General features: G+C 50.6%; 1 protein-coding gene across 1 annotated transcript in view; it reads right to left on the bottom strand.

The window, feature by feature from the left end:
- UBE4A (ubiquitination factor E4A) overlaps nucleotides 1–15,405 on the bottom strand; it is a 67,184-nt gene extending 51,779 nt beyond the window's left edge. Inside the window, exons 1-3 of the mRNA XM_038753767.1 lie at nucleotides 15,317–15,405; nucleotides 5,494–5,655; nucleotides 2,070–2,243 (exon numbers count right to left, since the gene is read on the bottom strand). Coding sequence (XP_038609695.1) covers nucleotides 2,070–2,243; nucleotides 5,494–5,614 — 295 coding nt within the window. The 5' untranslated portion in view covers nucleotides 5,615–5,655; nucleotides 15,317–15,405. The remainder of the gene's footprint in view (nucleotides 1–2,069; nucleotides 2,244–5,493; nucleotides 5,656–15,316) is intronic.
- Between the last annotated feature and the right edge of the window lie 722 nt (nucleotides 15,406–16,127).

The following is a 16,127-nucleotide window of genomic DNA, read 5'->3' as shown; positions in this document are numbered from 1 at the left end:
CCGCTTCTCTGGGCCTCAGGGTCCTCATCTGTAAAATGGGGCGATTCACCACCTCTTCTCCCTCTCCCTTGGACTGTGAGCCCCGTGAGGGGCGGAGTCTTTATCCGACCTCATCATTTTGGATCTGCTCCAGGGCTCGGCAAAGTGCTTGGACGACGGCAAGCTCTTAAATGGGCACAGGGCATCAATCAATCAATCGTATTTATTGAGCGCTTACTGTGTGCAGAGCACTGTACTAAGCGCTTGGGAAGTACCAGTTGGCATCGTGGCGAGAGCACAGGTCTGGGAATCAGCAGGTCATGGGCACTGCCACTTGTCTGCTGTGTGACTTTGGGCAAATCACTTCACTTCCCTGGACCTCAGTTACCTTCAGCGCTTAGAACAGTGCATAGAGTAAGCGCTTAAAAAATGTCATTATGATCTGAAAAATGGGGATTGGACTGTGAGCCCCACAAGGGACAGGGACTGAGTTCAACTTGATTTGCTTATATCCACCCCAGCGCTTAGCACAGTGCCCGGCTTAACAAATACCGTCATTATTATTATTACTGGACCTCAGTTACTTTCAGCGCTTAGATCAGTGCATAGAGTAAGCGCTTAAAAAATGCCATTATGATCTGAAAAATGGGGATTGGACTGTGAGCCCCACAAGGGACAGGGACTGAGTTCAACTTGATTTGCTTATATCCACCCCAGCGCTTAGCACAGTGCCCGGCTTAACAAATACTGTCATTATTATTATTATTACTGGACCTCAGTTACCTTCAGCACTTAGAACAGTGCATAGAGTAAGTGCTTAAAAAATGCATTATCTGAAAAATGGGGATTGGACTGTAAGCCCCACAAGGGACAGGGACTGAGTTCAACCTGATTTGCTTATATCCACCCCAGCGCTTAGCACAGTGCCCGGCTTAACAAATGCCATCATTATTATTATTACTGGACTTCAGTTACCATCAGCGCTTAGAACAGTGCATAGAGTAAGCACTTAAAAAATGCCGTTATTATCTGAAAAATGGGGATTGGACTGTGAGCCCCACAAGGGACAGGGACTGAGTTCAACTTGATTTGCTTATATTCATCCCAGCGCTAAGCACAGAGCCCGGCTTAACAAATACCGTCATTATTATTATTACTGGACTTCAGTTACCTTCAGCGCTTAGATCAATGCATAGAGTAAGCGCTTAAAAAATGTCATTATGATCTGAAAAATGGGGATTGGACTGTGAGCCCCACAAGGGACAGGGACTGAGTTCAACCTGATTTGCTTATATCCACCCCAGCGCTTAGCACAGTGCCCGGCTTAACAAATACCGTCATTATTATTATTACTGGACCTCAGTTACCTTCAGCGCTTAGAACAGTGCATAGAGTAAGCGCTTAAAAAATGCCATTATGATCTGAAAAATGGGGATTGGCCTGCGAGCCCCACAAGGGACAGGGACTGAGTTCAACTTGATTTGCTTATAGCCACCCCAGCGCTTAGCACAGTGCCCGGCTTAACAAATACCGTCATTATTATTATTACTGGACTTCAGTTACCTTCAGCGCTTAGATCAATGCATAGAGTAAGCGCTTAAAAAATGCCATTATGATCTGAAAAATGGGGATTGGACTGTGAGCCCCACAGGGGACAGGGACTGAGTTCAACTTGATTTGCTTATATCCACCCCAGCGCTTAGCACAGTGCCCGGCTTAACAAATACCGTCATTATTATTATTACTGGACCTCAGTTACCTTCAGCGCTTAGATCAGCGCATAGAGTAAGCGCTTAAAAAATGCCATTATTATCTGAAAAATGGGGATTGGACTGTGAGCCCCACAAGGGACAGGGACTGAGTTCAACTTGATTTGCTTATAGCCACCCCAGCGCTTAGCACAGTGCCCGGCTTAACAAATACCATTATTATTATTATTATTATTAATACTACAAGCGTCCCCGCTTTTGTATTGCACGCGATGCTTCTTGGCGCCGAGAAGCCCATCTCCACGGGCTTCCCTGCTCAGGACCGGGAGGGAGAGAGGGAGGGAGGAGCTGGTAACGGGAATGCCGGTGCCGATGACTCACTGTTGTCCAGTGTGATGAGGAAGATCCTCTGGATCATGTGATTAATGTTGAGCTGCTCACATATCTCCTGCTGGGACCGGAACGAGCGGCTGATCTCGGCCAGCGAGTAGTCGCAGTCGTCCAGGCTCTCCGACACGCTGTTATCCGAGTCATCGGCGCTGGCCGAGGCCTCCTCTGCCGGGAAACCCACCCCGGTAAACCGACATCCCATCCCGCTCCCGCGGGGTGGGAATCCGGCCCGGGGCCGCCGAGGGGAAACCGAGGGAGGAAGAGCGGGCGGCAGGGAGTTGAAAATAAAACACGTCGACTCCCGGGGGACGGCCTCCTCCGGGCAGGATCCCAGACTTGACGCTCGGGGCCGAGAGAGCCGCTCTCACTTCCCTGGGGGACCCTGGCCACCGAATCAGCACGACTCATCCGAGCTGAGATCCCGAGCTCTTTGAGGGCGTCTTAAAGATTGCCACCTCAGTCCAGGCCGGCACGGCCTTTTAGACTGTGAGCCCACTGTTGGGTAGGGACTGTCTCTATATGTTGCCAATTTGTACTTCCCAAGCGCTTAGTACAGTGCTCTGCACACAGTAAGCGCTCAATAAATACGATCGATGATGATGATGATGACCCTAGAACCCAGGCCCGTGGAGGTGGGGCTTGCCACCCTTCCAGGGCTGACAGAATACAATAATGTTGGTATTTGTTAAGTGCTTACTACGTGCAAAGCACTGTTCTAAGCGCTGGGGTGGATACAAGGTAATCAGGTTGTCCCACGAGGGGCTCACAGTCTTCACCCCCATTTTACAGATGAGGGAACTGAGGCCCAGAGACGTGAAGTGACTTGCCCAAAGTCACACAGCTGACAAGTGGCGGGGCCGGGATTTGAACCCGCGGCCTCTGACTCCGAAGCCCGGGCTCTTTCCACTGAGCCACGTGGGGTGAAAGCCCTGCTGGTTCCATCCAGAGCGTGGGCCTGCGAATCAGAAGGTTGCGGGTTCTAATCGTAGCTCCACCGCTTGTCTGCTGTGTGACCTTGAGCAAGTCACTTCACTTCTCTGGGCCTCAGTTTCCTCATCTGTAAAATGGGGATGGAGACTGCGAGCCCCACTAGGGGCAGGGACTGCGTCCAACCCGATTTGCTTGTATCCACCCCAGCCCTGCCTGGCACACAGTAAGCGCTTAACAAATATCAGAATTACTAATATTATTATCTACTCTCCCGCTTTTCCTTTCTCCCTCCTTCTCCTGGGGTTTCCGGCTGATCCTCCTCTACCTGGGTCTCGAGCAGGACAGTCAGGTAGCGTTTTTGGAGACTGTGAGCCCCACTTGGGGCAGGGACTGTGTCCAACCCGATTTGCTTGTATCCACCCCAGCCCTGCCTGGCACACGGTAAGCACTTAACAAATAACTGAATTACTAACATTATTATCTACTCTCCCGCTTTTCCTTTCTCCCTCTTTCTCCTGGGGTTTCCGGCTGATCCTCCTCTACCTAGTCTCTAGCAGGACAGTCAGGTAGCATTTTTGGAATTTATCTCAGGGATGGAGACTGTGAGCCCCGCTTGGGGCAGGGACTGCGTCCAACCTGATTTGCTCGTATCCACCCCAGCCCTGCCTGGCACACGGTAAGCACTTAAATATCAGAATTATTAATATTATTATCTACTCTCCCGCTTTTCCTTTCTTCCTCTTTCTCCTGGGGTTTCCGGCTGATCCTTCTCTACCTGGTGTTGAGTGGGGCAGTCGGGTAGAGTTTTTTGGAATTTATCTCGGGGAGTCTGACCTCGGCTTCAAGAGAAGAGCTTACTCGTCGAGAACCTGGCATCTGCACCAGATCGGCCAAACCCCGGGCTGATCAGCTAAAAAAAACCATGTAAAACGTGCAAGCCATCAAACCCGCTGGGTACCAGTCCGGCTATGGTGAGCACAGTCACCCATCCAAGCAGCTTGACTGTTAACTGGCTTCTTCTGTAGTCCATCTAGCTGCCTTCTGGGTTCAGAGAGGACACAGTTGGCACACAAGTGACCACTCCACCGTGCAAGACATTCAGGGTAGCGGGGGAACTTGGGGTCCTGCCGGAGGCCCGACAGGCTCTTCCACACTCTCCTGGAACCAAGCCAAGAGCATTAAAGTGGCAGCAGTGGCACTTTCGGGCCCGGGGACGGTGCCCGTCACGGAGTAGCTACCCTCGAGACGCTTGTCACCAACCTAAGCCTCCCCGCGACTCTCCCATCCCTGCCCCGCCATCCTGGGCAGCTGAGGAGGGACCCAGGGACCAGAAATCCCAGGACGCACCAGGCCCACGTTAGGTCGGGGAGCAGTTTTGGGACACCGATACCAACCTCAACCTTATGTTGCCAACTTGTACTTCCCAAGCGCTTAGCACAGTGCTCTGCACACAGTAAGTGCTCAATAAATATGAATGAATGAATGAAGAGCAGGGTCCTGGAGGAGCCCCCGGGGTCATGGAGCCTGGGCTCAAATCCTACTTCCTCCCCTGCTGGATTAGACATCATCTACCGCCACTCCCACCCTAAAGCCTGGAACGCCCTCCCTCCTCTTATCTGACAGACAATTACTCTCCCCACTTTTAAAGTCTTACCGAAGGCACATCTCCAAGAGGTCTTCCCTGATTAAGGCCTCTTTTTCCTTTTCTTCAACTCCCTTCTGTGTCACCCTAACTTGCTCCCTTCATCCATCCCCCCTCGAGCCCCACGGCACTTATGCGCCTATCTGTAACCTCTTTATATTAATGTCTGTCTCTCCCTCTAAACTGTAAGCTCATTCTAGGCAGAGAATGTGTCCGTTATAGTGTTATACTGTACTCTCCTGACGACTTAGTCCAGTGCTCTGCACACAGTAAGCACTCAATAAATACGAATGACTGACTGCAGCAGAAGGCGGTGACTACTGAGTGGGTTGGGTGGGCGAACCGTGCCGGAGACTGGAAGAGTCTCTCTGGCCCCCGGCAGGACCCCCGGAGCCACGGACCCCCCAGTTCCCTCTCTAATAATAATAATGATGGCAATTCCCGCTCTAATAATAATAATGATGGCATTTGTTAAGCGCTTCCTATGTGCCAAGCACTGTTCTTAGAACAGTGCTTGGCACATAGGAAGCGCTTAATAAATGCCATCATCATCATCATCACTGGGGGAGATACACGGTGATCAGATTGTCCCACGCGGGGCTCGCAGTCTTAATCCCCATTTTACAGATGAGGCCCAGAGAAGTGACTTGCCAAAAGCCACCCGGCTGACAAGCGGCAGAGCCGGAATTAGAACCCACAACCTCTGACTCCCAAGCCCGGGCTCTTTCCACTGAGCCACGCCGCTTCTCTACCCGGGACGGATCTTCCAGTCCACCCGCCGGAGATCCGGCTGCAACGTTTCCCTGTGGAGCAGCTCGCCCGCGGCCCGGCTCCTCCACTTACCGGGTGCCGCCTTCAGCTGCTGCTTCTGGACGGCCGCAAACTGCCGGGCGTCGGCCACGGAGCCGAAGAGAGCGGCGAAGGGGTTGCTTGAGATGCTGTTGTTATTCTCCTGGTCCGTCATTTCCCCTCAGAGCGTGCTCCATCCAGGCCTGAGAGGTGGGGCTGCACGAACGGGCTGCAGTGAGAACGCGGAGAGACCCAGGGAAAAAAACAAAGCACGCCCGCATCCCCACACTTCCTTCCTTCTCCCTTCCACTCCTACGCCCCACCCCGACAAGCCAGCTCCTCTGCTTTCTCCCATCTTAAAGGGGTGGGAGGGGGAGACTTTCCGAACGGCCAACGAAGCCCAGCCCGCAGGCTCCGCCAGCTTGCTCTCTGGGCCCCGATCTTGTCTATTTTCACTCGTATTTATTGAGCGCTTACTGTGTGCAGAGCACTGGACTAAGCGCTTGGGAAGTACAAGTTGGCAACATAGAGAGACGGTCCCTACCCAACAGCGGGCTCACAGTCTAGAAGGGGGAGACAGACAACAAAACACATTATCAAAATAAAATAAATAGAATAAATTTGTACAAATAAAATAAATAGAGTAATAAATACATACAAACATACATACATATATACAGGTGGTGTGGGGAGGGGAAGGAGGTAAGGCGGAGGAGAGGAAGGAGGGGGCTCAGTGGGGTATTTTACCACTGACCCCTTTCCTTCGTCCTTCCTCTGGTCTGTAACTCCTCCCTTCTTATATGCCGGACGGCCGCTTGCCCCACCTTCAAATCCTCATTAAAATTACATTCCCTCCGAGAGGCCTTCCCCGATTAAGCTCTCTTTTCCTTGCCTCCCTCCTCCTCCCGCACCACTTAGGCACTTGAATCTGTACCCTTCGGGCATTTGGTGTTCACCCTACCCTCAACCCCACACCACTTATGGACACATCAGTAAATTATTTATTCACATTAATATCTGTTTCTCCCTCTAGACTGTAAGCTCGTTGTGGGCAGGGATCGTGCCTACCAACTTTGTTGTACTCTGTTCTCCAAGCACTGGGGGTTGATACGGGATAACCAGATCGGTCCCCATCACTGTCCCACCCGGGGCTCGCAGTCCAAAAGGGCGGGAGGACAGGACTTGAATTACCACTTTACAGTTAAGGGCATTAAAGCTCCTTGTCGTCAAGGGATCGTGTCTCTCAGAGAAGTGACCGGCCCAAAGTCACCCAGCGGGCAACGGGTGGAGCCAGGATTAGAACCCAGGTTTCCTGAATTCATTCACTCATTCATTCAATCGTATTTATTGAGCGCTTACTGTGTGCAGAGCACTGGACTAAGCGCTTGAAAAGTACAACGTATCGAGACGGTCCCTACCCAACGATGGGCTCACGGTCTGGAAGGGGGAATCCCAAGCCCGTGCTCTGCCAGATGGAATAAAGGGCTTCCTTGAATGGATCCCGGGTCTCACTGCCCAAGTTGCAGCCTCCGGATCAGATCTAGCCCGGGGTCTTCTGGTCAACGGCTTTATATCCAGGAACGGAGAGCCCCCCAAAAGGCTCCTTCAGCCCCTGCCCGGCACTGCCTCTCCGTTCGAACCTGTCCATCCAACTCGGGGGCCACGGCCCAAGAAACGGCGACAATCCCGACTCCGCCGGTCCCCGGCAACCCCAGCCCGTTGAAGGCCGGGAATCGCGGGCGCGGGGCCCGCCGCCTTCTGCTCAGATCATCATCATCAATCGTATTTCTTGAGCGCTTACTATGTGCAGAGCACTGGACTAAGCGCTTGGGAAGTACAAACTGGCAACATAGAGAGACAGTCCCTACCCAACAGTGGGCTCACAGTCTAAAAGGGGGAGACAGAGAACAAAACCAAACATACTAACAAAATAAAATAAATAGAATAGATACGTACCAATAAAATAGAGTAATAAATATGTACATACATATATACAGGTGCTGTGGGGAAGGGAAGGAGGTATGATGGGGGGGATGGAGAGGGGGATGAGGGGGAGAGGAAGGAAGGGGCTCAGTCTGGGAAGGCCTCCTGGAGGAGGTGAGCTCTCAGATTCCTCCGGCCTGAGCGTCGAGATAGCCATCTGGCCTTGGGGCCAGCCGGACCGTCCCAGTTGGCCCGACCGTGGCTCCCCGGGTGGCGGGTTGTTTGTCCCCTCCCTGAAAACTTGAGCAGGGACTGAACCTTGGCCTGCAGAGTAGGGGGAGGGAGGTGGAGGGCCAGTCGCAGACAGAAAGGGCACGTCCTGTTTACACGGCAGGCGCTGAGGGACCAGCCCGAGCCCAGACGCACCCCCCTCGCCTCCCGGCCGCCTGAGCCCTCGGGGAGGCAGGGCAGGATTCATCCCGGAATTCCATCGGGGAAGCTAACGGTGTCTGGCCCCCTCGGGTCACACGGCCCAACCTCGCTCGGTCGAGAGCTCAGCTCTCCCTCCATTTCTTCCTAACGGCCAATTAGTAGGAGCTGCTTACGCGGAAAAATCTGGGTTCTTCCTGACGCTGGGCTTGGTGGCTTCCAGTCCGCGGCGTGCTCCGCCTTCAATTAAGTTAGCAATGAGGTGCGCTCTCGGAGGACTGGGAATGCTAAGGGTCTGTCCTCGTTTCTCCCCCTCGCCCCCTGCGTCACAACCTGATTACCTTGTACCCACCCCAGCGCTTAGAACAGTGCTTTGCACATAGTAAGCGCTTAACAAATACCAACATTATTATTATTATTACCTAGGCCCTTGGCTCTGTACCACTTCCGCGCTTGTTATTCATCGCGCTACGCTTACGCACATAGGCCTGTGCACTCCCACTTCTCCCGTCCGTAATTTATTTTAATGTCTGTCTCCCCCTCTAGACTGGAAGCTCCTTGAGGGCAGGGAACGTATCCACCAGTTCCGCTGTACTGGTCTCTCCCGAGAGCCCGGTTCGGTGCTCTGCACACAGTAGCTGCTCAATAAATACCACTCACTGACTGGGGAGGGTGGACAGATGTTAAGCTTGCCAGGCCTCCTCACTCTAACTCCAGTGGAGGCAACAGGCATAGGAGTCTGGGGTTCAGTGTGGTCTAGTGGAGAGAGCACGGGCCTGGGAATCACAGGATGTGGGTTCTAATCCTGCCACGTGCCCATTAGATGACCTTGGGCAAGTCGCTTATCTTCTCTGGGCCTCAGTTCCCTCCTCTGTAAAATGAGGATTAAGACTGCGAGCCCCACGTGGGACAGGGACTGTGTCCACTCCCCCCGTCCATCCCCCCAGCCTTACCTCCTTCCCTTCCCCACAGCACCTGTATATATGTTTGTAAGGATTTATTACTCTATTTATTTATTTATTTTACTTGTACATATTTATTCTACTTATTTTGTTAATATGTTTTGTTTTGTTCTCTGTCTCCCCATTCTAGACTGTGAGCCCGTTAGTGGGTAGAGACCGTCTCTCTATGTTGCCAACTTGTACTTCCCAAGCGCTTAGTCCAGTGCTCTGCACACAGTAAGCTCTCAATAAATACGATTGAATGAATGAATGACTCTGTATCTACCCCAGGGCTTAGGGCAGTGCTGGGCACACAGTAAGCGCTTAACAAATACCACAATTATTATTACTACTCAGCCCCATGGTTGTCTGGGGGCTGCATGAATGGTTCAGTCATTCACTCATTCAATTGTATTTATTGGGCGCTTACTGTGTGCAGAGCACTGGACTAAGCTCTTGGGAAGTCCAAGTTGGCAACATCGAGAGACGGTCCCTACCCAACAGCGGGCTTACAGTCTAGAAGGGGGAGACAGACAACAAAACATATTAACAAAATAAATAGAATGAATATGTACAAATAAAATAGAGTACACTGCCTGCTCACAATGAGCTTACAGTCTGGGAGAAATAATAAATAATAATGATAATGATGGCTAGACTGTGAGCCCGTTGTTGGGTAGGGGCCGTCTCTATATGCTGCTGACTTGTACTTCCCAAGCGCTTAGTCCAGTGCTCTGCACCCAGTAAGCGCTCAATAAATACGATTGAATGAATGAACTTGTACTTCCCAAGCGCTTAGCACAGTGCTCTGCACACAGTAAGCGCTCAATAAATACGACTGAATGATTGAAAGAATCCCCCTAAAATAATAATAATAATGACGGCATTTATTAACCTCTGTGCAAAGCACTGTTCTAAGCGCTGGAGAGGTTACAAAGTGATCAGGTTGTCCCACGGGGGGCTCACAGTCTTAATCCCCATTTTCCAGATGAGGTAACTGAGGGTCAGAGAAGTTAAGTGACTCGCTCAAAGTCACATAGCAGACAAATGGCAGAGCCGGGATTGGAACCCATGACCTCTGACTCCAAAGCCTGGGCTCTTTCCACTGAGCCACGCTGCTTCTCATAAACACCGACAGATAGGACTTCCCTGCCTTGGCTAAGCCTCCTGATAATTCATTCATTCATTCAATCGTATTTATTGAGCGCTTACTGTGTGCAGAGCACTGGACTAAGCGCTTGGGAAGTACAAGTTGGCAACATATAGAGACTGTCCCTACCCAACAGTGGGCTCTACAGGGGGCTCACAGCCTTCACCCCTATTTTCCAGATGAGGTCACTGAGGCGCAGAGAAGTGAAGTGACTTGCCCAAAGTCACCCAGCTGACAAGTGGCAGGGCCGGGATTTGGACCCATGATCTCTGATTCCAAAGTTCGTGCTCTTCCCACTGAGCCAAGCTGCTTCCCAAACAAACATTCATTCAATCGTATTTATTGAGCGCTTATTGTGTGCAGAGCACTGTACTAAGCGCTTGGGAAGTACAAATGCCATCATTATTATATATAGATATATAATACATTATATTATAATAATTAGATATATTAGATATATAATATATATCTATACAGAGATAGATAGATATGTACAGGGGAAGCAGCGTGGCTCAGTGGAAAGAGCCCGGGCTTTGGAGTCAGAGGTCATCGGTTCGAATCCCAGCTCTGCCACATGTCTGCTGTGTGACCTTGGGCAAGACACTTCACTTCTCTGAGCCTCAGTTCCCTCATCTGTAAAATGGGGATGAAGACTGTGAGCCCCACATGGGACAACCTGATCACTCTGTATCCCCCCAAGCACTTAGAACACTGCTTTGCACATAGTAAGCGCTTAACAAATGCCAACATTATTATTATTATTACACACATAAATCACGCGCGGGGCCAGTCCTGGCCCCAACGTCTCCTCTGCCCTCGGTTAGTTCCCGCTCCCCACAGGCCTCACATTATTATTATTATTATTAATGATAATAATGAGGGGATTTATTAAGCGCTTACTATGTGCCAAGGCCTGTCATGTACTTCCCAAGCTCTTAGTCCAGTGCTCTGCACACAGTAAGCGCTCAATCAATACGACTGAATGAATGAATTTGATGCACGATAACCCGATCAGTCCTGCAGCTCGCACACAAGTTGTTTCTGCAGAGAAAGGGCTGTTGTGGTGTCACAACCCGACAGCCCGCCCCACACCTCTCCCCTCCTCCTAACACTCTTCGTGCCCTGGCACCTTCTCCTTGCTGGAGAAGGGGAGCTCAATCCTCCCCAGGGAAAAGAGAGCCACGGCCCAACGGCTGAGGGCGAGAGAAAATCCCCCAGGAAGACACAATTTATTTGCATCAGTTCTGGATCGAATGCGTGGGGACAATCAGTAAGGGGCTAGATTGTAAGCTCCTTGAGGCCAGGGAATGTGTCTACTAACTCTGTTGTACTGTATTCCCACAAATGTTTAGTAGAGTGCTCTGCATGGAGTAAAGCGCTCAACAGACACCATGGATTGAGTCCGAAGCGTGTTTAGACTGTGAGCCCTCTGTTGGGTAGGGACCGTCTCTATATGTTGCCAACTTGGACTTCCCAAGCGCTTAGCACAGTGCTCTGCACACAGTAAGCGCTCAATAAATACGACTGAATGAATGAATGAATATGTTGCCAACTTGGACTTCCCAAGCACTTAGTACAGTGCTCTGCACACAGTAAGCGCTCAATAAATACGATTGAATGTTTTATGTGTGTTTGTGTGTGAGAGAGAGAGAGAGCACAAAAATAGAAGTTCACTCCTACACCAAATCACTCAATCAATCATATTTATGGAGTACCTACTGTGTGCAGAGCACTCTACACTTGGAGAGTACAATATAAAAGAGTTGTTAAACACGTTCCCTGCCCACAGTGAGCTTATGCTCTAGAGGGGGAGACAGATATCAGTCAGTGGGGCCCTGCTATCTGCTATTTCCAGCTGGCAAGTGGGGCTGGGCATTCGTGCCCCGTTGGATGAAAAAACAAAGGCCTTTGAGACAACTCCCAGCCATGGACTTGGCTTTCTAGACTGTGAGCCCGCTGTTGGGTAGGGACCGTCTCTATATGTCGCCAACTTGTACTTCCCAAGCGCTCAGTACAGTGCTCTGCACACAGAAAGCGCTCAGTAAAGACGAGTGAATGAATTTGGCCCCGAGTCTCCAGCGGCCTGGCGATTCGATTCTCTCCAAAGGCCTGCCCTCGGACTCAAACGTCCGTGGCGCGGCTTTGAAAAATTCCCAGAGCAAAAGACGGCCTTCCCTCTTGGGTAACTCTCAAAACATCCCCTAACCCAATCAATCAATCAATCGTATTTATTGAGCACTTACTGTGTGCAGAGCACTGTACTAAGCCCTTGGGAAGTCCAAGTTGGCAACACATAGAGACGGTCCCTACCCAACAGTGGGCTCCCAGTCTAGAAGGGGGAGACGGAGAACAAAACAAAACATATTAACAAAATAAAATAAAATAAATAGAATAGAACCCGTCCAAAGCCTGGCTCCTTACGGAGTCTCGTCAACCCTGGCACCTCCTTCCCTCAGGGGCCCTGAGCCGGCCAGGAAAGAGCGGCATCACCTGAGCGGGAGTATCAGTGAATGGTCTTTGAGGGCTTACTGTGTCCAAGGCATTCATTCATTCATTCAATCGTATTTATTGAGCGCTTACTGTGTGCAGAGCACTGTACTAAGGCACTGTACTACACGTTTGGCTTGCCGTTCCCCAAGCCAGCAGCTCCGAAAAGGGATGATTACAGACCCTTTCCCTTCATTCAATCGTTCATTCATTCAATCGCATTTATTGAGCGCTTACTGTGTGCACAGCACTGGACTAAGGCACTGTACCACACGTTTGGCTTGCTGTTCCCCAAACCAGCAGCTCCGAAAAGGGATGATTACAGACCCTTTCCATTCATTCAATCGTTCATTCATTCAATCGCATTTATTGAGTGCTTACTGTGTGCACAGCACTGGACTAAGCGCTTGGGAAGTCCAGGTTGGCAAAATATAGACGGTCCCTACCCAACAGCGGGCTCACAGTCTAGAAGGGAGAGACAGGCAACAAAACAAAACATATTAACAAAATAAAATAAATGGAATAAATATGTAGAACGTATAAACATATATACGTATATACAGGTGGTGTGGGGAGGGGAAGAAGCAGCGTGGCTCAGTAGGAAAGAGCCCGGGCTTTGGAGTCAGAGGTCACGGGTTCAAATCCTGACTCCGCCAATTGTCAGCTGTGTGACTTTGGGCAAGTCACTTCACTTCTTCGGGCCTCAGTTCCCTCATCTGGAAAATGGGGATTAAAACTGTGAGCCCCACGTGGGACAACCTGATCACCTTGTATTTGCCTCCACCGCTTAGAACAGTGCTTGGCACATAGTAAGCGCTTAATAAATAATACCATTATTATCAAGCGCTTAGTACGGTGCTCTGCACACAGTAAGCGCTCAATAAATACGACTGAATGAATAGTGACCGCTTAACAAACAGCCTGAATTATGTCAGAGGTCATGGGTTCAATTCCCAGTTCTGCCAAATGTCAGCTGTGTGACTTTGGGCAAGTCACTTCACTTCTCTGGGCCTCAGTTCCCTCATCCGGAAAATGGGGATGAAGACTGTGAGCCCCCCGTGGGACAACCTGATCACCGTGTAACCTCCCCAGTGCTTAGAACAGTGCTTTGCGCATAGGAAGCGCTTAATGAATGCCATTATTATCAAGCGGCTTAGTAAGCGCTTAATAAATACGATTGAATGAATAGTGAGCGCTTAACAAATAGCCTGAATTATGTCAGAGATCATGGGTTCAAATCCCGGCCCCGCCAACTGTCAGCTGTGTGACTTCGGGCAAGTCACTTCACTTCTCTTTGCCTCAGTTCCTTCATCTGTAAAATGGGGATTAAAACTCTGAGCCCCCCGTGGGACAACCTGATCACCTTGTAACCTCCCCAGCGCTTAGAACAGTGCTTTGCGCATAGTAAGCGCTTCATAAATACCATTATTATCAAGCGCTTAGTATGGTGCTCTGCACACAGTAAGCGCTCAATAAATACGACTGAATGAATAGTGACCGCTAAACAAATAGCCTGAATTATGTCAGAGATCATGGGTTCAAATCCCGGCCCCGCCAACTGTCAGCTGTGTGACTTCGGGCAAGTCACTTCACTTCTCTTTGCCTCAGTTCCTTCATCTGTAAAATGGGGATTAAAACTCTGAGCCCCCCGTGGGACAACCTGATCACCTTGTAACCTCCCCAGCGCTTAGAACAGTGCTTTGCGCATAGTAAGCGCTTAATAAATACCATTATTATCAAGCGCTTAGTATGGTGCTCTGCACACAGTAAGCGCTCAATAAATACGACTGAATAGTGACCGCTTAACAAACAGCCTGAATTATGTCAGAGGTCATGGGTTCAATTCCCAGTTCTGCCAAATGTCAGCTGTGTGACTTTGGGCAAGTCACTTCACTTCTCTGGGCCTCAGTTCCCTCATCCGGAAAATGGGGATGAAGACTGTGAGCCCCCCGTGGGACAACCTGATCACCGTGTAACCTCCCCAGTGCTTAGAACAGTGCTTTGCGCATAGGAAGCGCTTAATGAATGCCATTATTATCAAGCGGCTTAGTAAGCGCTTAATAAATACGATTGAATGAATAGTGAGCGCTTAACAAATAGCCTGAATTATGTCAGAGATCATGGGTTCAAATCCCGGCCCCGCCAACTGTCAGCTGTGTGACTTCGGGCAAGTCACTTCACTTCTCTTTGCCTCAGTTCCTTCATCTGTAAAATGGGGATTAAAACTCTGAGCCCCCCGTGGGACAACCTGATCACCTTGTAACCTCCCCAGCGCTTAGAACAGTGCTTTGCGCATAGTAAGCGCTTAATAAATACCATTATTATCAAGCGCTTAGTATGGTGCTCTGCACACAGTAAGCGCTCAATAAATACGACTGAATGAATAGTGACCGCTAAACAAATAGCCTGAATTATGTCAGAGGTCATGGGTTCAAATCCCAGCTCTGCCAACTGTCAGGTGTGTGACTCTGGGCAAGTCACTTCACTTCTCTGGGCCTCAGTTCTCTCACCTGGAAAATGGGGATGAAGACTGTGAGCCCCCCGTGGGACAACCTGATCACCGTGTAACCTCCCCAGTGCTTAGAACTGTGCTTTGCGCATAGTAAGCGCTTAATAAATACCATTATTATCAAGCGCTTAGTACGGTGCTCTGCACACAGTAAGCGCTCAATACGATTGAATGAATAGTGGGCGCTTAACAAACAGCCTGAATTATGTCAGAGGTCACGGGTTCAAATCCCGACTCTGCCAACTGTCAGCTGTGTGACTTTGGGCAAGTCACTTCACTTCTCTGGGCCTCAGTTCCCTCACCTGGAAAATGGGGATGAAGGCTGTGAGCCCCCCGTGGGACCACCTGATCACCTTGTAACCTCCCCAGCGCTTAGAGCAGTGCTTTGCACATAGTAAGCGCTTAACAAATACTATTATTATTATTATTCTTAATTACCTGAGAGGCGCGACGGGGGTGTGAGGGACGGGAGGCCTCGCGCCCTGAACGAGACCACGACGACAACAACCGAAGCTCCTGAGGCGATCGCCACTTCCGGTTCGAAAGCGCAACCGGAAGTTGCGTCATCAACGCGCGCCGGAAGTTCCGCCCAACGGCGCCCCCCCGACCGTCGCCGGAGGCGCTCGCCGTGGGCGGGGCTGGGGCGCATGCGCGGGCGCGCGGAGGGCGGGGCTGGGCGCATGCGCGGGCGCGCGTAGGGCGGGGCTGGGGCGCATGCGCGGGCGCTTGCCGAGGGCGGGGCTGGGGCGCATGCGCGTGCGCGCGGAGGGCGGGACTGGGGCGCATGCGCGGGCTCCCATTGTGCTCAGCTAATCTGGTTCGTTCGTTCGTTCGTTCGTTCGTTCGTTCGTTCGTTCGTTCGTTCGTTCGTTCGTTCGTTCGTTCTCCAAGTGCTAAATGCCGTGTATTGCATTCAGGAGGCTCTCAATAAATACCATTACTACTACTTTTGCCATTAAATGGGACCGTCTCTAGATGTTGCCGACTTGTACTTCCTGTACTTCCCAAGCGCTTAGTACAGTGCTCGGCACACAATAAGCGCTCAATGAATGCGATTGAATGAATTCACTCGTTCGTTCGTTCATTCGTTCGTTCATTCCTTCATCCATCCATCCATCCATTCATTCCTTCATGCATTCGTTCGTTCGTTCATTCATTCATTCGCTCGTTCGTTCATTCATTCGTTGATTCATTCGTTGATTCATTCATTCGTTCATTCGTTCATTCATTCATCCATCCATTCATTCAC

This window comes from Tachyglossus aculeatus, chromosome 11 (genome assembly GCF_015852505.1).
Source record: "Tachyglossus aculeatus isolate mTacAcu1 chromosome 11, mTacAcu1.pri, whole genome shotgun sequence".
Classification (NCBI taxonomy): domain Eukaryota; kingdom Metazoa; phylum Chordata; class Mammalia; order Monotremata; family Tachyglossidae; genus Tachyglossus; species Tachyglossus aculeatus.
Note: the sequence above shows the minus strand (reverse complement) of the source record. Positions and strands in the feature narration are given on the sequence as shown.